At 38.2% G+C, this 24,458-nt stretch overlaps 1 protein-coding gene and 1 long non-coding RNA gene across 6 annotated transcripts in view; one reads left to right on the top strand and one right to left on the bottom strand.

The window, feature by feature from the left end:
• The window catches only part of Tsp26A (Tetraspanin 26A), a 91,525-nt gene that overhangs the window by 56,847 nt on the left and 10,220 nt on the right, over window positions 1-24,458 (top strand). For 3 of the 5 annotated variants that reach the window (XM_043434223.1, XM_043434222.1, XM_043434221.1), the window contains exons 2-7: window positions 16,582-16,702; window positions 21,270-21,343; window positions 21,630-21,704; window positions 22,492-22,590; window positions 23,671-23,799; window positions 23,950-24,000. In XM_043434223.1, the coding sequence (XP_043290158.1) occupies window positions 16,582-16,702; window positions 21,270-21,343; window positions 21,630-21,704; window positions 22,492-22,590; window positions 23,671-23,799; window positions 23,950-24,000 (549 nt within the window). Of the gene's footprint in view, window positions 1-16,581; window positions 16,703-21,269; window positions 21,344-21,629; window positions 21,705-22,491; window positions 22,591-23,670; window positions 23,809-23,949; window positions 24,001-24,458 lie in introns of all 5 variants that reach the window. The other 2 variants (XM_043434220.1, XM_043434218.1) reach the window with 1 other exon arrangement.
• Window positions 839-3,166, bottom strand: LOC122419557 (uncharacterized). The gene is made up of 3 exons (XR_006262924.1): window positions 2,724-3,166; window positions 2,470-2,590; window positions 839-2,187 (listed from the first exon to the last, which is right to left on the bottom strand). It is a non-coding gene; the product is annotated as an uncharacterized lncRNA (long non-coding RNA).

Here is a 24,458-nt window from a genome sequence, read left to right on the forward strand (position 1 = left end):
AACCAAGTTAATTCTGTGCGTGTGTGTGAACCGCGCGTCAAACGAAGGCGCGGTTATTGTGTGCGGAGCGGAATGGGAGAATTGTTCCCGTTCGTGTGATGTAAACCTTTTGTATCTTTCCTTTTCGCATACTTTTCACAACTATTTCTGTTCTCGTCAAACCTTCTACTTCCATGTCAATAAATCTGATTTCCCGGTTAATAATTATTTGAGCGACCCAATCTCCTGCTTCGGGGCCCGTACGGGACCATATAGGCACCCTTTCGTTATCTCTTAAATTATTTCGATTACTTAATCACTTCAATATTTCGGTTATTCCCATAATTATCCAATTATTTTAATTTCGTTTAGACCAAACAAAAGATCTACTAAATATTTCACATTTCAAAAATCCTACACTCTGTGTAGGTTGGTGGCAGCGAAAACTAAGTAAATTTCCCAATTACGTTCGTCCCTTCAGGACGTAACAGAGTTACCAAGTTTTTACACAAGGGAATATAACCTCTTGAGAGATGCACTGGTCTCAGATGCAACAGAACGCGGAATAAGTCAGACCAACAGCGAACAAATCCTCACATAGGCCTTTGGACGAAAAGATTCAGTTGATTTAGTTGAATTTCAATGAAATGTCTGACGAGCGAAACGACCTCTCCTCAAGGCTCGACATGCAATCATCATGCCAGAATATGCTTATATTTATAGCTATAAAAATATGTAATCGTGTAAATAAGGTTACCTGGATTATTAGAGAGGAGTTGAATAGTTCTGACAATCGATCCTGTTGACAAATTACTGTTCTTGATAACATTTAATCAAGTGTAACTTCAAAACTTCAAGATGAAAGAAACGTCATTTTATTTTTTCGATTCATTAGAACTGATACAGACAGTTCTTTTGAGAATAACAAAGCACAGCCAAAATGAGCAAGAACAGAAAACTTACTCAAACAAACTCATTTAAATGTTCTTTTGTTTTCTCCAATATTGCTAATCTAAAATTGCTAACTACATTCACTTCCCTCAAACATTGTGAGAATGATAAAAATAATATTGGCAATTATCGGAATGTTTCGTGTGAAGTGAAAAACGCTACGTTCGAGGATCGATCGACGTTCATCCAGTGATTTGATCAAGCGGTGGATTCTTATTAATTCATTCATCATTTTAGAGATCGTTCGATAATTATAATTAACAGTATTCTGTTTGTTGAATTATATGCGTACGGGGAACGCAACATGCAAATACAAAGACTTTTGCTTCATTGATGTCGCGGTTTGACCATCGTATTGCTCGTCCTGTTTCATCGCTGCGCGCGGTCTTCGCGGTGTGATAGTTCAATTTACCATTCGGTTCTCCCCGACTATGCAACCGAAACAATAGCTCATCAGCAGCATCAGTTACTGCGGCGAAGAACGTATCGAATGATACTGAAAAATGAGCGTTGCATCGACCGAGGCAAATGGAGTTTCCATCAGATTTTCCACCCTCAAAATATCCAACTGCTGTGCTTGCAAAATCGTGGAATTTATCTAACCGGTGATTTGCTCGAAATTCGGCCGAAACTAGTTACAGTAACGCATGCTCCAATGATTATCTTCAAAAAAGGCAATCGCGTGCTCTTCTCCCCGTCCTTAATAATTTTTATCCTCTGTAAAGTCAATTCATTTCGAATCCATCGGCGTTTTTTGACCGGAAATTGCATTGAAAAACGAAACAGTTGCAAAAGCTTGATCAGACGTACAGCTGTGCGGTTAACCGCGATTAATACACCGCCCTAAAGTACTTTCGAGGGGGGAGCGCAAACGTGGTTGTTGAAGGTGAACGCGTATCCAGGGTAGTTAGATCCAGTCATGTTGTTGAACAGTTACTTTGGCTCCTTTTAGTTCACGAGGGTGCGCATAGAGTACGTGCCACGGAATAGCCACCGATCACCCTGCGCGTCCAGGCATCGCTAAGCCACTGTGAAAACAACAATGACGAACGGGCTTGGCGTTACGGCATCGTCTCTCTTCTCGTTTACTCCCGCTCTTTCCCTCCCTCCTTTTTTTGTGTCCAGCCTCCCCCCTCCTTATTTCCGGCCTCTTTATTCGTTCTTTTGCTCTTTGTTTTTCCTCCTCCCTTCCGGTTCTTCTTTTCTCCTTTTTTCTTCTTCCCCTTGATTTTTTTGTTGTGCCAACGAACGATGCCGCTGGAAACAAACAAATAAAATGAGTCATTAACACCCCTTGTCTCACTATTTTTAATCTTCCAAAATTTTTTCGCCTTCTCTCTCTTTTTTTTTGTTTTTACTTCCCGTGCTCCACTTTGAACTTTCCCGTTCTCAATTTTTTCGGCTACTAATTTCTTTATCTATAATCACTCCTTACTTAGTACTTTAAGGACTAAAATTTGAAATAAAACAATATTCGAGAGCGATACAGAAAAATTCAACAGGAGCACTGAAATGTAAGTGTACGGAATTTCGTCTTACTTTGCTCTACTGCCCTCGGGAAATTAACCGCCTCTTTTCTCATTCGGATCCTCGCGTCGATCCTAATTTGCACTACGCCGCTTGATGAGCAGCACTCCGGAGACGACACCACCGCATTAGTCTGAAGTGGGATCAATTGGGAGATAAAAATAAACTATCGAATTGCATTGGCGGATAGAATCACCGAATTTCGTCTGCGTGCCTGTTCTATTTGACGAAATTATATTTTGATATATATTTATATCGATAATTACATAGAATTCATGATTCAACTTCATACATCGCGCGCAAAAGGCACTAGCACCGTTGGGAAACTCGCCGAGGTGTCTTGCCAGGAGCTTGTCCGGAATGCGGGATTCTTGCTGAAACTCTTTCGAAACTTTTTGAAATTCGCTTGCGATAGTGACGGGAAGACTGTTTCTGAGACTTTTGATGGCTGGAGAAGGGTCGCCTAGCAGAGAAAGTCTCGAAGAGGTACAGGAGACGTCGGGAAGACTCTGGACGAGAAGGTCGTGGAAACTTGAAAAATCTGTAAAAGTTCCGGCAAAATGGTTCGATATAATTTTGAAAATCGCTGAAAGTCTTTTGTACGCTCAGTACAAAAGTAAAAAACATTTGGAGAAATTTGAAAAAATCTCGGAACCGCTTTCGGCGAACTATGGAAGATAATATAAAAAAAAACTCTCGAATAATTCCAGTAAATCTCTAATTTTTGCCCCTGCCGAATTTGCAATTCGTAGTTTTTCAAGCTACGATAATGATTCGTGAAATAAATAATTGGTGGAATAAAAATATTTTTTTCGTTCATTTCGTTGAACTCCAACGTTGCAAACTTCAGCGTCGTTGAAGTTCAGCCAAGCCTGGAATTTGTGTGGGTTCCATTAAGCTTCCCGAAGTCACAGCAACTCTTATCCTGCCAGCAGGTACTCGTTAAACTACATGTTTGCACGCACATGTGGACACGTACATCGATACAGTCACATTGTTCCCACAGGAAGAAGCACAGTCACGATGTGTTACAGTTGCTTACGAAATTGTTAGTTCATGAATTTGTACGCATCCTCGGACGACGCACTCGAGCGAACGTTGTTGGACACGCAGCGGCTTAATTCCTACATGCACATGTGCTCGTGTTTATAGTGCGAATAAAAGTACTTCCATTTAACTCACAAATGAGAGTGCTTTTCGTGCTAAAAGTACAAATTCAGACACCAAAAGACTTTTTTGTAACGCATATCCCAGTGAATCGAATACTCGAAGCAATGGAAATCAACTGCAAAATAATACGGCAAACATGAATTCTCTTTTATTATTATGCCATTCATGATTAAGGAGGGTGGATGACGAAATCAAAATAATCAGAATTTGATTAAATTTGGTGATAACATTCTTTGGCATCGAGTATACAAATACAGTTTTTTTCAAATTTTTTTACCACATGGTTATCGAATAATTGAACGTTAAGAGCATGGATCAGTCGACTAACCTCACTTGGAATTATCAAAATCGAAGTACTTGGACACAGTTTGACTGATTAAAAAAAGGCTCTGTCAGCCTACGCAGAACGATGGCAAAAATCGACTGACAGAGCCTTTTTTTAATCGGTCCAACTGCGCCAAAGAATTTCGATTTCGATATTTGCAGCTATCTTTCTCGCTCTCACGGTTGCGATATACCGACTGATCTATCCTCTTAAATCGAAGTTCTTATGCACGAGATGTATAACTGTATAAATGTAAACTCTATGGTTGTACACGTGAACTTTCGTGTTCAATTACTCGAGAGCCATGTGGTAGAAAAATCTAAAAAAGTGTATATTGTTTTATGTATTTTTAAAGAATACATTTACCAAATTTTATTAAATTCTTATAATTTTGAAAATCTTCATATTTTTAACATGGTTTAGCATAGCAATGTTGTATCGTCGCGATCCACCCTCCTTAAATGCATGTAGAGTCCTCGAATATTGACAATATTGAGTTCACTGGTTAAAAATCATTAATGTCAGTGTTGAATATACTGTGTGACAACAAATAAATTTATGAATAATGAGATTTGATGACACGTCGATCTCTGGTGCATTATTTCGTGCAATATTAATCCCCAAGCTTATTGGCAGCTTGCATTGATGTTGCAACGTCACGGCAGCTATAAATTCACAAATGCATGTATCACGAGCGGTGGCAGCAGATCGATGTAAAGAATTGAAAAAGGTCAGCCTCGGTGCTGCTGCACTCGCTTCAAATATGAGGCTTTCTCCCACATTTTTTTTCCTTTTCCAATCGTTCTCACGAAGAATGTGGGTTTACTAGCGAAATAGTTGTCTTCCTCCGGATTTATCCTGGTTATAAGTGAATCAGCCCGAGCGCATTCTTCACTGAAAACGAACGTTAGTGAGAGGCTCGATTACTTTGGTGAAAGCGGGAATGAAATGTTGCGGGAATTGGAACAACCCTTTTGGCATTCCAACAGCATATTTTGTTGGCAGTCAGCTAAAATTGGAAAATGTGAAAAAATTGGGTGTTAATCCGACAGCATTTTGCTTGCCCCATTCACAAAGACAATCAACCTTCCCAGCAATTTTTCAATTCTCATTGTGTCGGTTGAGTTTTATGGTAGCGTGACGTACCTCGTGGGCGTTTTAACATAAACTCGCGCACTCGCCAACCACAATCCATCGCGCTTAAAGAAATCGTAGCGATGCGTTTTACGAGTCAAACTTTCCTGCAAAAGTCAGTAGCGTGTTGCGTCGTAAAAGAAATATTCTCGTTTTTAGTCACGGATTGTCAGTCTTATAAATATGTAGGAAGTCTCCACAAAGTTTCGCTCGTAATTACCAGGGCAAATACTTCGAGAAGTTCTGGGAAGAAGAATCTTTGGAGATTTTTCTTGCTGGCCAGTGCAGTTAGTCCGAAATAGATTGCTTCTCGATTTGCCATCTGGTAAAAGTTGTGAATAAGAAGCATCGAGTCGTTGAAACGCACTCGGTTTCGTAGGTACCGTCGACATGAGCTCAAACACTTGTTTTTCACATTCTCGTCTCCTTAAATTTCGCAATTCATATTTATTCTCTATAAAGTGGGCGCAAACATTGCGACACCGTATGTCGATGGATGCACTTGTGTGAAAAATTTGTGAAAACGCGGATGAGACACACACACGCGGTCATTCGACTAACACAGTCACGTTGCGAGAGCACATTGTTCACTCATTGCAACGCGAATTGCTGTCCACAGTCTCGAAAAGCAACGTCCTTCCGGCATATATATCCACAGATTGTGAGCTTGCTTCCAGAGCTAGAGGAAATATAGAGGAGCAAACAAAGTTTTGAAAAACTGCGTTGATTAAGTGAAGCAACGAAATTGTTTGCTTCCTCGTCATTATACGAGCGCAGAAATTTTCTGCGTTCCTAACGAACGCAGTTTTTTGTGATAAAAAAATTGATGGACCTAAAATTTTTGTTCGATTTTTAAAAAATATGAAGTCAATAGTTCAAATCGAATTCCAACCGCAGAAGTTTTTCTAGAAAATTTAAGAAACAGAGTGCTTAAGAATCCCATTGAAAATTCGATATACTTTTATATTGTACGAATAATTCACAAGGGGTTCCAGTACAAATGAAATCGGTGTTTGTTTATTCTCCTAGACAATCTAGTAAGACAAGTACATATTGGCGCAATAGCTGTGACGGCTTCAGAGCTGGTGCGAGGAAATAAGAAAGTTGTGAAAATTTTAGGAATTCTATCGGTGTGGCACTCGACAATCTTGTCTATCCAAGATTGAGAGTCTCTCGTAGTTTTACACGAGAAGACGATGTCGGGATGTCGCACTCGAGATGCCACGACAGTGCTCTTACGGCTACGGTCCAACAATCGATTTCCCTTGGGAATGAATGGAAAGAAAAAACAAGGAAGGAGCATCTCAGGGGGTGAACCCCCTGTAAGCATTTTATGACGTTTCCACATAGTCCGCATAATATGGATGGCCAAAAGGCACAGCAGTTTCTGCTCATTCACAATTACTTTCTCATTTATCCCTCGCCGGTAGATAAATATCTTAATTGTAAATATCGAGATTCTTCCAGGTTTTCAGTCGTTGGTAGCTCACATTATAAACTTCATCAACAAAAACGATTAATTGATAAGCCTTATTTTCCATAAAAGTGAATTATAATTCGTTTTTTCATCTTCGAATATACAAAGAATGACAAGAAATGGGAGCATTACGAGATTGAAACCAGAAAATCAGGATAATTTGTTTGCCATAAACGTTTCACTGGGGTTTCCTGTGGAATGGCAAATCGAATGGTTGTTGAAATATTCCACATTCCGTTCGGGCAGTTTGTTCCACTCTCAACAAGCTCAAGAGGCCAGCCTTCTTTCATTTTCTTTTATAACATCGCTGTAGTCCCTTTAATTTGTTTTCCTTCGGTTTCGACGTTTTTCCAAAAGATATTTTTCTTTGCTCAGCTTCCTGCAATCGCCCACGGGGACCTTATGACCCTCTTTACTCATGCAATTTGCAGTTAACTTTTATAGAATTCGCTGAGATCTCCAAAGGGATGCTACTAAATGGCCATTTCATTGCATTCGCAGTGAAAAAGAACGGCTCGAACTCGATGAGACAGACCTGGAAATGACACAAAAAGATCTAACAGCAAGCCAATTGCATTCCTTTGATTACTTCCTTTATACACATCGATTGAATGGATCTTTGAAGAATCTCGGACTCTGAGGCGTTTCTGCTGTTTTGGGATTTGAATCGATACGACCTGAGTCGTTTGATTTTCACGCCCTAATACCAGCTGCACTTCAATTTCCAAGTTTTTCTTTTTCAATTATTTTCCTATGTGCTCCTCTGAATCAATGAAATTCCTTTGATATTTGCCTTGAAATTAAAGCTTTGGGATCCAACACGAAGAATAAGTAATCGATCGAACGAAAATATGTATACAAAAAATTAATTGTTAGAGTTGAATTTTCTTGTTGTTTTTTTTTTTTTTTTATTCCAACATTATTCATCGTGATCCAAAGCGCAGAGATTTTTCATCGAATCCAAACAACAATTTCAGAGCAACTAAGCCAAATTGTAATCTTTGCAAACTTTCTGCTACATCTGGGATCTCAATCAGCAGCAGTTTCGTACTTTTTTCTTTTTTTTTTCTTTTCTAGGGAGTTATGTTCATTAACAGTTTGTCCGTTCTCCTCCAAGTCTTTAATACTTTTCTTTCAGCACCGATTGGAATTCATTGATTGTTTAAAAACTTTTTCAGCAAAGTTTTTTCGTTGTCGATGAAGATTGACGAGTCGAAGAATTTATTGCGTTTGAGGCGCACCGACCACCTGCTTAAGTGTATAAAGTTGCATAAAGAAAACTTGGCAAAGTAGGGTAAAATACGTCCGAAGATTGATCAATAAGACACGTCTATAAATATAGACAGACATACGTAAAAAAGCTTATTCTTCGTCGCTCGGAAGTCTCGTGTACGTTTGCGTCACGTCTTGAAGCTGCAAATATTGGATCTTCCAAGGAACATAAGCTCTTCCATTCATCCTGATTTGTCTAAGTTCTTACGAACATTTGGCTTACCCAAACTTCTGTGCTCCTTCCTCGCCGCCCTTCAGACGCAACGTTCACGGTTACCCCGTGCGCACATTTGAACAGTCAAAGTCTCAAAGTGCAATATGCATCGCCACCTTACGTTCCTGGTTTATGTACTTAGAAGCTTCGCTATACGTATATGGATCTTTTCTCAGCTCCTGCAGATCGAAGATCCCACGTTATGTGTATGGAAATACATATGCGGTTCGTCTCCTCTTACCACGTTCGTTGAAACGCACTCTCATGTAGGCCATCTATGTAAAACGTCTTCGTAAATATATACCATCGCACACACACTAGTATGTAAATCTTAGATCGTCGCATCGGAGCATTTTGAGTCGATGTATTTGCAGGGGTGAACGAAAAATACGTAAAGGGATATCCGGCCCGAAGCCAAATCCTGGATAACCGAGAATATGATATGTAGGCGCGTTTATACTGAACCAGCAGGAATATTTGAGATCGCATATAGGAATTCGACTCCATAAATATCTCAAATTTGCCCGCTGCATTGTGCCATCGCGGTATTCACTATTTCTCCTGGTTTCTTTTCTGAGACCAAATTATTTTCGTCAAGATTTCGTTGGGTCGATTCAGAGGAGTTCTGTTTTGGTGAAAATAATCGTTGGTTTAGAGTTTATCTAAACCACGAAAGCCACTATTTTTCGATCGATCATCGAGCCATTCAAAGGGAACACAATGTTGTCTTTTTCTTACAAGCTCAACGTGTGCTTTTCGTAGAGCTCGCATCGCTGCACAGAGAAATAGTTATAGCCAGGCAAAATCGCAGGCATGTTTCTGAAGTTTCGAGAAACTTGGGTTGCTATTCGAGTTATCCTGGATATTCGATGTTTTGTTCATTCTAGTCGCTCCAGAACAGCATGCACTACGAGATCGTGGTATTTCAATCACGAGATAACTGACATTCTGATCTACTATCGGTTATTTTCTGTTCCCGGAGTCGATTATGCGATTCGACATTGCATACCATTTTCACGTGGTTACATAGTTATATACAAGAAAGACGTGAACATTCGATAATTGTTCGAACACACAGTTCATTCCATGAATATACGAACGTTCCTCGCCTGGCGACCCTCTCATGATGAGTTTTCACTTTCGACAACCCCTGCTCAACGCAGTGAAATTTCATTGGAGATTTCTGTTAGTGGTTTTTGATGAGCGATGAGGGCCGACCGATGATTTTGTGAAAAAAACATATTTTCTCACACTCTAATTTTCCAACATTTTATGACACCGAAATATCGTGATTACAGCATCGCTCATTACTGTCCTTTGGAAAAAAATTCGCCCAAATATTCAATGAGCATTGACAGTAGTCGTCTGGAGTTTGGATTGTTTTCCGATATTGTTCAAAAGTCAACGTACGACGCTGAAGTTTCCAACGTTGGAGTCCAACGAAATGAACGAAAAAAACGTTTGTAATTTACCAATTTTTTATTTCACGAATCGTTGGTGCAGTTTGAAAAACTACGAATCGGAAATTTGGCAGGGAACAAAATAGGAGAATCACTGGAATCACTGGAACAAAATAGGAGAGTTTTTTTCGATCATTTCGTTGGACTCCAACGTTGGAAACTTCAGCGTCATGTCAACGTTTATTATCCAGTGTGAATATTGCCCTGTTATAATTGATGTTTTACTAAAACATAAGAAAAAAGATGCCCACATTAGAAATAAGTGAAAAAATAGTTTAATAATGCTTTTGTTTTGCTGCTCAATTTTTAATTCTGTGAACAAATCATGACGAAATGAGACCACGACATCAGCCTATTCACCCGTTGATTTTAAGATCAATTTTTGTTGTCATTGATTTGACTGTAACGGAGAATTCACGGTGAATAGCAATTTCATGTATTAAATCTGATTACACATAAGGTGTCTGATTTAATTACCTAATTAATTAGTTAGCGATATACCCATGCAAAAATATCAAACGACGATTAATACGTAGTAATTCGTTGTCTCACAAAATTCTAGTTGGAGTCATGTGTCGATTTTGTGAGACCTTGTTGGATTTATTATTTTAATGTTTGCTCAATGCCATGAGTCTGTTATTTGTTCGAAGTAAACACCTATTTACTGTGAATTCTGGTTTTAATCTAAATATACAATTAACTTTCCATTTAAATCTTTTCAGACGAAGGAACCCTGAATATTCTTCATCAATCAAGATCAATGAATATCCGAATCCATTCCCGTATTTATTCCCACATTCGAAAATGTATAGGGACGGGATTCATGAAAATGATTTAATTATTTCCCCACTCCGACGAAATGTTTTTGACGTTCTGAAGGTACGCGCTTGCCTATTCCCGTGTTTATTATCGCGGTTATTGCTATGCGCACGATTCAATCGTCCGACAAGTCGATTCATCGTTTATACCCGGGGATTGGAATCACAAGTCATGAAACAATGCGGACTACCACAGCGCATTAATGAGTGCAATTGAAATCTATATTTATTGAACCTGAGGAATTTAGTCACGTCATTTATCTGTTTATTCGTACATAAATAGTAACTGAAGCGAATCAAACGAAAATATATTTTTGAATATTTTATTAAGATGACGTGCTTTTTGTTAAACTATATTTGTTTGAATATTTTTTATATAATTAAATTTCTCTTACTACGAAAGTACCAAATTTAAAATCTGTCGTGATTCCAACTGTCCTTCACGATCAATAGATTTCTACTCTGGTTCGATCGACAGCAATCGCAGTTGTCGTCCTAAAATAATAATTCATGATAAAATGAGAATTTTGTTTGTTCTGAAATTGATACTGATTGAATTATTTCAAATATTCCTCCCGCGTTCTCCATCAAATTAAGGGATTTTATAGTCTCGTAACCGCAAATATACATTATTTTATTTCTCCGTTCTGATATATGTTTTTGACAGAATTGGTTCATCTCGACATTTCCTAGATTCAAAAATAAGAAATGCAATTGGTTTATGTATTATTCAAATCTCATGCATGATTTTGAGAGTTCATTAAATTTTTTCCCTAGTCACGAATTCCATCGTAGACTTTTCGTTAAAAAGTACAAATAATTTGCGAAATTGATATGTATCGCTACGTAGAATGGTGTGCTAAAAGTTCATTTCGAAAGAGTAAGCAGTAGGAGGAACGGAGTGTTCGGTCTTTGCCACTTGACTCGACATCAAATATGCATGGATCTTTTCACTTGAGTATTCTCCGGAGTAATTCAATTTCGTTGCATACTTTGTTTCATATCGACGAGAAATATTCAGGAGCTTATATACAGTAGCGAGAATAAAAACGTGTCTGGCCTCGATCTAAGTTGATTTTCCAATCATTTTTTTCTCGGATGCTCTCATTTACGACAAGAATTTTTCGAATGTAAGAGGATTAAAAACTCCCCTAGCATAATTATCTTACGGAAAAACTTTCAAGTCCTCGCATATACTAATGAGCAGCTCATGAATATTGAAAAACTCCACGCCCATGAATAATGAAATATTAGTAAATATACTGAAGTTTCACCCAGACATTTTTTTGCCTGATGGAGCATTTTCATTTCCCTGAAATGTGGAATAAACTTTTTTTCGAAATTCATCTGCAATGGAATTTCTTAGAATATCAAATCAAGATGGTGTATGACTGAATAAAGAAAACTTCAAATTTACCATAAGTCTTTGATAAATGAATACAATTGAGCTATAATTTAACTAAAGAATTCTTAGAGCAGTGGAGTACTTTTTATTGCTGCAGGAATGTTTGTTGCTCTCACACATGCTTGCAGCGTCATACACAATCGTATTTTAGGAACGATATCTTCAGGGGCCAGCCTTTCTACATATATTCGTGTATAAAAACATCTACGACATTACTGAAAGATGCTGTAGGACCGCCAACAACCATTAGCATTTGCATGTAAACACGTCACATTGAGACCAGCCATTGAAGCGAATGGTTTCCTCCTTGCGATAGCCAAATACATGCTATCTTGCAACTACCGTCTACACTCGAAGGCGGCATTATCGGTTCACCTTGGAGCCTCGACGGAGGTTTTTCTCCGTGTCGGCTCACACTATTCTCTCACCACTCGAGAGAAGGTTATATACGCTCGAGGGGTTACGCTACGCTTTATTTTCCTCTCTCAGCAGAACAACTTTCTTTCTCTTTCTGCCTCACATCGGAGAGAAAATATTCTTCTGTTTTTTCCACCCCTGCGCCTCTGTCTATCTCGCAGTTGCTTTGCGCAATACCCGTACAATCGAGAATTTCGATAAAAAGAAGTACTTTGCAAATAATGGAAATGAAGGCAATGGGAAATGCGATTGCAGACGGGGTGGCAACTTCAATGTACTTTTGAGGCAAATCGCACCTTGCCTCCATCAAAATAACGCGGGAGACTGCTGTTTTTTCTTTCGAATCACAGACAACGCGTGATTTTATTCATACGAGTGTGACGCAACTCGTTTGAATCTTGCCAATTTTGATAAAATTCGTTTTTTTTTTTTTACTTTTTTTTTTAAGAAAAACAAAACTCTTCCGATAACCGAGATGAAAGAACGATTTTGTGATAAATTTTTACGAACGGGGTAGATGCTTTATCGAGATCTAAAGCACGAGCAACGAGCTACATTTCGGAGAGCGTTTAACGAGCGTATATTGGTACCGAGGGAGCTTTCTTTTTCCTCGTGAAATTGGCACGGAGACCACCACGTACGATTAAAAACACAAGCTTTTATCGTACCTCTGGACTTGGACTCCGCGTGTTAGATTTCACACCCGCATCATCCCCCTCTGACGTTTATCCGCTATCCGCTTTCATCCTCTAGTTTGGCCGTTGGACGCCATTTTCCCACGGGAACCCCGCCGAGTTTGTTTGAGTTTAATTGAGCTTGAAAGTTCTCGACTTGTTGTTCATTGTATATACGACCTTATCTCCCTCTTCCTGCTCTTTAAAGTCCACCCTCTACTTTCTCACGATTCTATTTCGTTTTGTCTTTTTGCTTTTCCGAAGTCAAAACACAGAGAAAGGCGTAAAAAAGCTAATGGATTTTTCCAGGTTGAAGCTGTTGCTCGATTCTCGAAAAATTTTCATTCCACTGACTCATCGAACCGTTCAATTCGTCAAGAATTTTCGGAAATGATTAAACGTAAATTCATATCCTCGATCGGTATTTTAATTAAAACGTTCAACGAAGAACTGACGATTTTGAGCCGAATTGACAATTTGAACGACCGCTGTTGCCTCGTGTTATCAACAGCACCAAATGCTCTTCGGGAATATTGAGAGGGAAATCGAATAAATGATGAAGCCAATAAAAACAGCAGCTACTTGTCAACGGCAATCTGTTCTGGCAGCTACGAAATGTGGAGAGACAGGTGAGAAAGAATATAAATCACGTGTCACGAACGGATGCTTCCTGAAAGCTTCTCATTGGATTATTAATAAGCGAATCAATTATTTGAAAGTGGGTGTAGCGAGTTTACAGTTAACTCCAGCGAGGCAAGTGTACGATAACAGGAGACTGTGATAGGAAAAAAATCCAATATCCTACCTGTGAAATTGGATTGCGATGAATGGACTTGACGAACATGGTTTACGTTTCTATTGGAAGAAGCAAGCGAGCATTTTAACCGATGATTCAATGAGGCTTCATTAAATTTTCTATTTTATCAGTTTGCCCAATCATATTTCGACAGAATAAAAGCGCAGAACATATTCACGGATAATCGTATTTCCATTCATCACGGATGCCTCGTTGCCCCCTGCCACATGAACGGAGGAAAACATCGTTGAAAACCTAAACATAAACGAACTTTGGCCGGCATCGATTCTTCTTCGTAGTCCAGTTTTAATTAAAATGCAACGCTCGCGAACTGCGCTACGTGCTCGGATTATCTAAAAATCTTTACCAGCAAATATGGACGTGCTTCTCGCTATAAACCCCGACTCGTCAGCCTGTATACAAACATGTACACTGATGTGATATACGATACGAAATGGTCCCTCATTTTGGCTCGTTTCGCCAAGTAAAATTTCGCTGCAATTTTATTCCATGATTTTTTCATTTTCCCATGAGCATTATTTCATTCAACGACGAAAAGAATTGAATATTCCAGTCCCCGAGGAATTGCTGTTCCCAGCGCGATACATTGTTCCCACAACGCGATGAAACTCAAATTTAACATATTTTTAAATTTTATTTCACGTTACTGCTATTCATTGTTTTGAAATTTGGAGCACCCTCCTTTGTTATTGAATTTGACATTAAATTTACGGTACCGAGGTCTTTATTTTTCAAAACAACGGACTTGTTTTTCAATAATTGAACAGTTCAACATTCGTAATTATAAAACGAACAATTTTATAAAAATTTATAAGAAAATTGCACTAGAAACGAGAAAAAAATTCATTCATTTTTCTGCTATTTCGTTTTCGTTCGATATACTTGGGCAACTGAAGAAATAATTTTATCTAGAAACAGGACATCCTCCTAATGCCGAGTATTCAGAAGAAAATTTTCCTACTGCTGGAAACGAAGCAAAAAAAACAATGTCGGAATTGGTAACGTTTCGATCGTATCGATAATGTTTCATCCTGGAATGTGACTATAAATCCAACCATTGTAATAATCCATGTTGTCATCTCAAGCTTTATCATAAATTCAGCCCATTATTCGTTGTATTACGGTTTCGAAGTTTATCGAAGTTTCTCGAGAGAAATTCACATAACAACTCTTATCTTGTACCAAGTATGGCAATATCAGCTGGAGCTTTCGAATGTGGATGCTCGAAACATCTATCTACTCGAGGAGTTCACAGGATGTGAAATGGTGAAACTTTTAGTGCATCATAACAATATGAACGATGTAAACACGTCTAGACGCATGCGATTTCGCTCTTGTATTGATTAGCCGAAGACTCGTTTTAAAAACGTCCATACAACACGGTGACATCGGTTTGTGGCATTGTATATAACCAACATCGTGTTATATTCCTCCATAATAAACTTTTTATGAATAATTAAATAAGATCCTTCGCAACCAATATGTGTGAACTGATGATAACGACTCTATCAACGTCCTAAGCGATACAAGATAAAAAAATGTTTTCAATCACGTCATTTTCACTCTCATTAACGCGTAGATCGTGCCCGAAGGGTTGTATTTTATGGGTGACTAAGTTGGGTCGATTTTTACTTCCCAATTGAAGATATTAGCACTCTAAATTAATGTCAGAGTTATTTATTCGAAATGGTAAATAAATTTTTTCAACTTATCTTTTGGCGAATGATATCACAAGCCATTAATTAATCGGGGATGCATCACTGAGCGAACCCGACCTTCATTGTTATTGTGTATTTTTTAATAAACTTCGTAAGAAACGTTCATTCGTTTCATATTTAAACACGTTTATCTCAATAACCAATAAGACGAACGCTTTAAAATTTGATATGCGTGTCAGTCGACTACCCATTTAAATTCTGTGTAAATTTCAAGACTTTCTTAAGAAAATCGTTTCGTGCAAGCTTAAACATTCTTTCGTTTAAGAAAGCAGTAAAATTTCACTAGAATGTGCACGGTTAAAATAAATAATTAATTTATGGTCTGATGCGATAAACATAAATTTTGAAAACTAAAAATTTTTTATTGATCGGACAGATTTTCACAATGAAGGTTTTGACGCAATTTGTGGGATGTTTTTATAAAAGCAAAACTAGAGAAACACACGATGTTGGATACAAAAACATCATAAAGAATGGGTTTATTTTCGTAAAACTCTATGCCAGAGAGCAAAGGATAGCGGCAAGTGCTCTTCCAACTACACCTGAGTCTCAACATTTATTAGGGAATTATAATGCTTGTTTCTGTGGCTAAAAGATGATCCAGCAGAAGCTGTTTAGTTTGTTTTCTCTTTTGGAGAATTCTCCAAGCGAAATACAGAAAATTAGGCAAAGTAGATGTGAATCGCCAAATCCTCGACGCCATTTCCGCTTGCAACCTAATTGCTAATATAACATCTCCAGCTTTGAGATATTCATACTGTGGAATGTTTTGCCAAATAGCGGACTCGTGTAATTGGCTCGGAATTCTGCCTGCAATTATTTCAGTCGAGGATCGCACAGAACGAGTATCTGATCTCCATTTAACCCTCGAACATTTGCACCAAACTATTTGAATATTTTCGGATCGATTATGCTCATGGCAGTATGACCGCTGGACAAAAAATGCACTTTTGCTAATAAACGAATTGAATATTGTAAACATTATATTATTGTTAGTCGATTTATCGTCGTTTATTTTTCTCAGTTTATTGGTAAATGAACTTTTGGCAAATGGCAGCTTTTTTTAAAGTTATCAACAAAATAATAGCAATGACAATATCCTGCAATTTACTCGATAATCTCTGAAATATAAAAACTAGTTTTTCCACGTGTAATTTTGACTAACAATAATGAAAATAGAAAATACACCTCTAATGGTTCTCTTTCATTTGTCCTTGTTAAAGTGGGTCGGCTTAGGGATCATGGCAGTGGGTGTATGGGCCTGGAAGGAGAAGGACACCTTCAACAATCTCTCACGCCTCACAAACGTCGCCCTCGATCCAGCATTCATTCTCATTCTAGTCGGTAAGTAGACTACATTTCCTGGTTCACGCCCATTGCGAGTACGCATCGTTCCCCAAAGATTTTCCCAAAGTTTCAGCATCAACAAAATTCTTGTTTCTTCCTCTCACTCATTGAGCAGTGCTTTCTATTATTGGCTAGCCAACAACAGTTTCACCTACTTTTCAGAATACCGATAAATTTACCATTCGCTACAGAGCCCAGAATTATGTCCGATGTGTTTTATTTCCTTAAAAAAATTCACTCAAAAGTCAACTGGGTTGTAAAATATCGGAAAGTCGTGACATTGGCTAGTTATTGGTGCTTTGATGGAACGTGCCCAGTTTATAAATCCTCGTAATTATTCCGACGAAGGTGTTTCGTATGATGCGTTGGTACGAAACGTTCGACCTGCTCGCAATCTCGGCGAATACTCGATTCGACATTTGTTCAACGCCAATGTTATTACACAGATATCGATGTCATTGACGAAATCCGATAACTACATCAGAGGTACGATAAGTAATAAAACTATCAAAATCATCGTAAGCGCGGTGGCGCAGTATCAACTGTGTGAAACGAAGATAGTTGGAAACGTTCGCTCACCAGTAAATCCAATCAACGAACATTCAATTTATCTCTAATTCGTGAATTCCATGTGGACTTTCCGAGTGTAAAGTCTCGAACATATGAATTCATAGCTCTGTTTGAACTGTTCGATGCCTCCGTTTATGTTTTCCAGTCAAATGCCAGTAAACAGCATTCCTTCGTATCCAAATTGCAGTGGAATTCTCACCGACCGATATACCCTGGTTGCAAAAACCAATCGTCAATCAACGACCAATGTGTCTTGAAGTAGATATTTTCATCCGGGAATACAACAAAGAATCTGGCCTTTTTTATTGAAAACAGTAAAATTCAATAATTGTTGACAGAGAAGCTACCATTTGTAAAGGAAGAAATTAAATAATAATTTCGAGCGCGTTCCACAAATGCCAGCGTTCGGTATCCCACAAATGAATTCGTTTTAATCTCCAAGAAATGGAAAGAACTTATTCCTCTAATTTCCATCGCTGTGTTGTGCTTCCACAAGGAAATGGAAGAGTTTTCAAATCCTCTTGATTAATTTCAATCCTGGTACAGTCCACCCCTGTCATTTCCCTTACTCAGGACAGACTCGTTCCAAGATATAGAACTGGATTACACAGTACACTTGGCGAGGGTCGGAGCGAGGTCAGCAAAAGGAACAGCATCGTACAGCAGAACTTCTCTGTCGGTTAATTAGGTCATGCAAATTCTCCCATCGGACTACTGCAGCAACGCTACACCATATGTCAACTATAAATATCATGCATCTGCAAGATTTGAGCACAATGTCCAGTAACGACCCTCGGGACATGCCTCTGTGGTTTCTACCTTGCTGAACTACATCGATTCAATCACTATTACCAATTATATCCGTCCTTGCATGAACCACTTCATCGAGCATCAATAGACTATCCTGCGGCACACATAACCGAACAGTCAATCACTGCTTGGTAACAAGTTAAAACAACGTTGATCCGAACGTCAACATTGAAGGATTCATCTTCGTGTCAATATAAATCCATTTTCAAATCTCCCCTCAACCATTTTATTCTGCTTCATCATTTTTTCTAGCTTCACGATCACAATAAGTTGAAACCACTTGATGCTGGTTAGATATAATTGATTACGCGGATGTTTGTTTGGCTCAAAAATGAGATTCAAGTAACTCGATGTGATAATATTTATTCAAACTTTGTAAAATTTTCTTCCAAGATTGCTATTCATTTTAAGGAGTCTGCCCTAATTAGACGGGCAAAAAAAGACTATTTTCACGAGTTTTTTTGACCGGTATAAATTACAAATATGGATATAAAAAGTGTTAGGCCTAAAAAAATACACTCTCAAAATGCACAAAAATGTTTTTTTTTTTTTTTAAATATTTATTTTACTCACTTTTCGTACCGAAAAATGGAGAAGACAGATCCAAAAAACAGATGCGTGTGCGCTGTTGATAAAGTTTCTGGAATGGATGATTGGAGGAAAAACAATAAAAATGGTTTTAGATTCAATAGGTAAACGGCTATAGCGCATATCATACGATTTTTGATATTTTCAAAAATGACAAAGTGCCAGCTATTTTTAAAAACTACGTTTTTTTTCATCGTTTTTTGCAAAAAAAAATAGCTCCACTCAATATTTCAAAATTCGTATGTGCTAAAATTTTGGTAAGGATCGGTTGAATAGTTTCGGAGATTTTATCAATAAGCCGTCCAAAAACGTAATTTTGAGAAAAACGCTTTTAAACAAAGACAGGTACGCGGTATCGCACTGGGCGATGCGTATTAGCGCGCTCAGACAGTCGAGTAAACGTCCCTCAAAGGTACACTTAGGCTGCTCAGATCTTTATAAAATTTTAGAATGATACTTTATTCTAATTAGGTTAAGATCCCCTTAAGATCCAGCTCTGTACTACTCGAAATGTATTTCGAGGTCTCGAGTGTGCGTGAGGTTGGAGAGTTGGATGTTTCCGAAGAGAGGTTTACGTTGATATTATGTTTTGTGTAAAAAGTAATATAACATGGAGGAATGACAGGAGCCATTTTGGAATCGAAATCACGGAGAGTATGCTTGGAATGTTAAGAGACCCTCGTACTCTGAACCGCAGAAGGCTCACAGTCTGGGTTTAAAGGATCTCGACCCTGCGGTCTTAAAAGCGCCTCAAGCAAATTGGGGAAGCTCTCCACTTTCGGTTTCTGATTTGTGGCTTCGTTCGCGGCGTCTCTGACGAGTGATGCGCCAAAGCTGCGCGTAAAAATGGTTTGGAATTCGGAAGAAAATTCAAACAAATTTTGATGTTTATGAAAGTTTTTATGCTGGTTGCGATGTGGTTTTCGAATGTGTGCGTCGTCATATCCGGTTTGAAGTGCACAAATGCAAGAGTTTAATCATCGTATCCGCACTTCCGTGATGACGTAAAACTCTGTTTTACCGCGCAAGTACGAACCCATGACAAGCCTCAAAACGAAGAAAAAGATAGAAGCGAAGGAAACTACCAAGCGGGTATTCAAAACCGCAATGTTTGCTCCGATTCGTCAAGCTTTACCATCGTACCGCATTTCATCCTGGCCCAGCTCCGCAGCGTATCCACCCATACGAGAATATTACCATTTACTCAGCACTTATATTCACGTGTCACGTCCCCAACATCAAACACACTTCTGTTCGGCATCGGACCGACAGTCAATTTTCGTTATCTCGATAAATTCAGCACACGGTTATGTTTGGATATTATGAAACTTACACGTGACACACGAGAGCCTGGAACATTTACGGGTCCCTGAGAAGTCGCGTTGGTTCCATTCAGCCTTTCCCAATTCTGGATTCTGGTCGAATGCTGTAGAGTACATTGCGCGTATTTAAGGTAGATCGTGCCTGTAGGATCGCACTTTATGGGTGTCTAAATTTGATCGATTTTTACTCCCTAATTGAATATATAATCAATCACTTTAAATTAATGTCGGAGTTATTAATTCGAAATTGTAAATAAATTTTTTCAACTTATCTTACGAAGAATGAAATTACAAGCCAATAATTAATCGGGGATCCATCACTGACCGAATCCGAAATTTCATTCGTCCCTGGAAAAAATACTATAGTTTTATACGTAAAAAATCGCTTTAGAGAACGCAAAGGGAAAACACAAAGGGAAATGGATCAAGAAAAAAGTGTTAATAAAAAGACAGAAGGCTATGACAGGAATGGCCCGAGCCAAGAAGAAACAAAATGTCGAAATAAGCAAATGGGAGGTTGTACGAGTGCTTATTACCAATTTCGTTTAATCTTTATTGTAATATATCTTCATCACTAGTAAGACAATCGTCTCGAATTTTTTCCCAAACTTTCATTACATACTTCATTGTTACTGTGTACTTTTTCATAAACTTCGTAAAAAGCGTTCATTCGTTACATGGAAAGATAAACGATTTTTTACGCATAGTCCCTATACCCCTGTGTATTTTTATTAATATTTAAACACGTTTATTTAAATAACCAATACGACGAACCCTTTAAAATTTGATATGCGCGTCAGTTGACTACGCATTTAAATTCTGTGTAAATTTCAAGATTTTCTTAAGAAAATCGTTTTCACCTTCGAGACGTCCGAAAAAAAACTGAACGTTAGTGACGCTCGGTGCTTGCTTTATACGTGTTAAAACTGTCCGGAAAAAATAATCGATCCTTCATGTCACTCGTGCAAAAAGTAAATGTAAAAATTTCCAAATCAACGTAATCAAAATGGTCCGAAAACATTTGAAAATGCATTCGGGATACTCGGTTATTCATTGGAAAAAAAAGAGGAAAATATTAACGCTTCACTCGAAGTGACACAGAGTTAGTATTCTGTGATCCATGAAAAGAGCCGAAGCCCAATCCACTTTCCCTGCTCACTTTTAACGTGTTCTGTCAATTCAAATACTTTTCAAAGTTTCTCTCTCAATACTGCGAATGAAAAAATCAGGCTCCGTTCCAATCAGTACTGAATTATTGCATTCTTTTATTACAGGTACGGTGACATCCATTATTGGATTTACGGGGTGTGTTGGTGCACTCAGGGAAAATACGTGCCTCCTCGCTGCGGTATGTTGGCATAACGTTATGAGTTTTATTAATCCTAAATGAACGAGTATCATTTGGAGACCGTAGAGTCTGCGTATGCGAAAGGCTTTCGAAATATTGAGACAGTTTTTTCGTTATTTTCATCACGAAACCTAATATTTATACTTCTCGTGGAGATATACATGTATTAATAACAAAAATGTTGAAATAATTTTATCACTTTTATCAACACCGAAAATCCACGGTATACTTCACAACTAAAGAAAAAGTTTGCTCCTGAAAATAATCCCTCGACTTTCGATTACAGTACGCAATATTTCTGGCTTCGTTGCTGTTGTTGGAAATGACAGTCGGTGTTTTAGGCTTCGTGTTCAAAGATTGGGTAAGGAATGAGTTTCCCTCTACTCGTGTATGTACTAACGCATATTTTCCCGACTTTCAAAGTTCATTGGTTTAGAATTTCGTGCAGTTTAGAATCATGCGAAATCACGAATGATCAAAATATTTTTTCGAATAATTTATCGCACATAATTTTGTTGCTCGTCATCACAGCTGGATTACCAAAACTTTTGTATCGTCTAACATAAAATAGAAAATCAAAATTGAATAATTCTGATTTCTTGGCTACTTGACTTCCTGCTACTCTTGAAAAATGGATGAACTTTGTTCAATGGAAATGACGTCATTGGGTGCACTCTCACCTGGGACACTTTCAGATTGAGACGAGCAGTATACCATAACGCAATCTGTGCGTGGATGCGAAGCGAAATATACTTCGCTGTATTATATAAGCAAACATGCCAAATGCATTATCGTATATTTGGCCGTGCATATTTTATAGCGTCATCAAGCTTCGGTATTGAATTAAATTTACATGTTTTGCGTCCGGTTTGTCTATCCAACGAATAAATTATCATTCCTCACAGCGAGCGTCACTTTTCACGATGTTTCCGATGAAAAAGTGAATTTTAATCCAGAAAAATGGTCAAAATAGTACGACAAATTTGTTAAATCATAAATTGAAAAATATATTGAGAGATTGATTTTTTGTTTTTGTTCAAAGTTTCAACTTCATTTTCTTCTGTGCTTTTGCCTTCGAAATATTTCAATGTTTTTTTACTATAAAATAAATATCTCGTGTATTTATAATGGTTATTCGTATGCGATAGATTAAATCGCAAGCGACGGGCGGATTTCAAGCCTTCATCATCCATTACCGCGATGATCCTGATCAACAAAACCTTATCGATTGGATCCAAGAGGACTGGGTAAGTTGCTTTCGAATTTCGCTCTACTATTTTTTAATTGTTCCGATATTGGAGCGAGTTTCATTTTTCGGAAACTAAATGTCAACGTTGTAGAATTGAGTGCCGTAAAAGCAGGAGAAAATTTTCACACAACAATAAACTTCCATTGCAAAATACTGGGAAAAAGTAATTTTTATTCAAGTTTTTCGAATAAACGAGAGGAAAATCAACATTCAGCTTTCAAGGGAACGAGAAAAATAAAAATCTTGGAATAATGATAAGCGAGGTTAGGGTAACCTGAGTAAAAAAGATCGATTTCGTGCAAGTTCCATTAATTTGAGGGAAGAAGAAATTTCGTGTCGGAGGGTTGCACCAAAGTAGAGGTGAAAAAGGCTAGTGCGGTTTCGTACTGGCCAGGACGGATATTGCGGTTTAATGAAAGTCTGCAAAGGTCCGACCCGGAAGCAACTTCAATCTCTGCCAAACGCAACATTGCGCTCGGACTTTTGCTGCATTTCGTTCCGGACATTCTGTTTTCTCCACCGTTCAATTAGGCAGCTCGTAAATCGTTGTTTTTATTCTCATTTGAAAATTATCAGAGAAATTTTCAATTTCTTTGATAAATTACGAAACAAAAGTAAATATTACGAATAAATGTGCATTATAAGAATTTTCCTAATTCACGAATAAACAGAGGCAACTAATAAGTGGACGCGGTCGGCGCAAGGCTTTGGCGATCTCCCAAGTTGAGTTGCTTCGGGTGCATTCAGTAACTTCGCGTGGGTGAACGTTTGGCTATGCACCGGGCATCGGTCCCTGAGTGCGTGACACTTTATCAGAACTTCTGATAATTTCAACCAATTCAGAGTCACTGAAGATGCAATCAAATACATTTTCGAGGGCTCTCACGGCAGAAACAGTATAACAATGGCGATGAAAAATGAATTTTTGATGATGAATGCAGTGGCGTTAGCATATCGAAATTTGAGCGAAATAATTTGTTTGCCTGAAGTAGTTCTTACGGTTTTCATAAAAACAAAATCACATTATGTCCTCGTGAAATTAGAAAAAAAATAAATAAATAAACGGTCTTGATTGCAGTTGCAGTGTTGCGGGATCGAAGGGCCAAAGGACTGGGATCGTAATAATTATTTTAATTGCTCGTCTAGCGAGATCGGTTCGAGCGAAGCCTGCGGGGTGCCTTTCAGCTGTTGCAAACGGGAACCCAACGTGAGAAGTGTAAAATAAACTTCATTTGATATCTATATCGTATTCTGTTCGTTATATGCGGACCATTAGGGTTTGTTGTGCTTCAATTTGATTAGCCATATTTTCATCAATTACGGGAATAAAGAGTATTTTCTGTCTTCTCTTTTTCAGGAAATCACCAAAAACAAGCAGTGTGGATATAACGTTAGGAAGCCGGGCAACGTGAGTAATAATCGAATGAAAATCAAAAGTTTGAAAGTTTCGAGGCAGACAGGTAACATCGTACATTTGTTTGTGTAAAAAAATCGTCGCAGATATCGACTGGCACTCGAGTCTCGTCGGAATTATTGTTCATGCAGTCAGCAGGAGTAAAAAATGTCTTTATTGGACCTGCAACTGACATTGAATTGATTAGCTCTGAGGATAGAATTCGATAATTCACGAATAACAATAAGACAGTTGAAAAAAATGAGCACAGATCGCGTTCTTGCAGAAATAGCGAATGGTCGTACCGTCCGTGCAATAAAGTACGATGATCGAGCTCTTTTTCTGGAGGGGTCGTCATCAGAGCGTAAAATTAAACCGCTGTAATTGGCTTGTTTACTCTGTAAAGTTTGGGGCAGTACAGTCGCCCTCGTAATGCGGAAAATTCGTAGATAAGAGAAGTTGTTGCACAAGTA

This window comes from Venturia canescens, chromosome 1 (assembly GCF_019457755.1).
Source record: "Venturia canescens isolate UGA chromosome 1, ASM1945775v1, whole genome shotgun sequence".
Lineage (NCBI taxonomy): Eukaryota > Metazoa > Arthropoda > Insecta > Hymenoptera > Ichneumonidae > Venturia > Venturia canescens.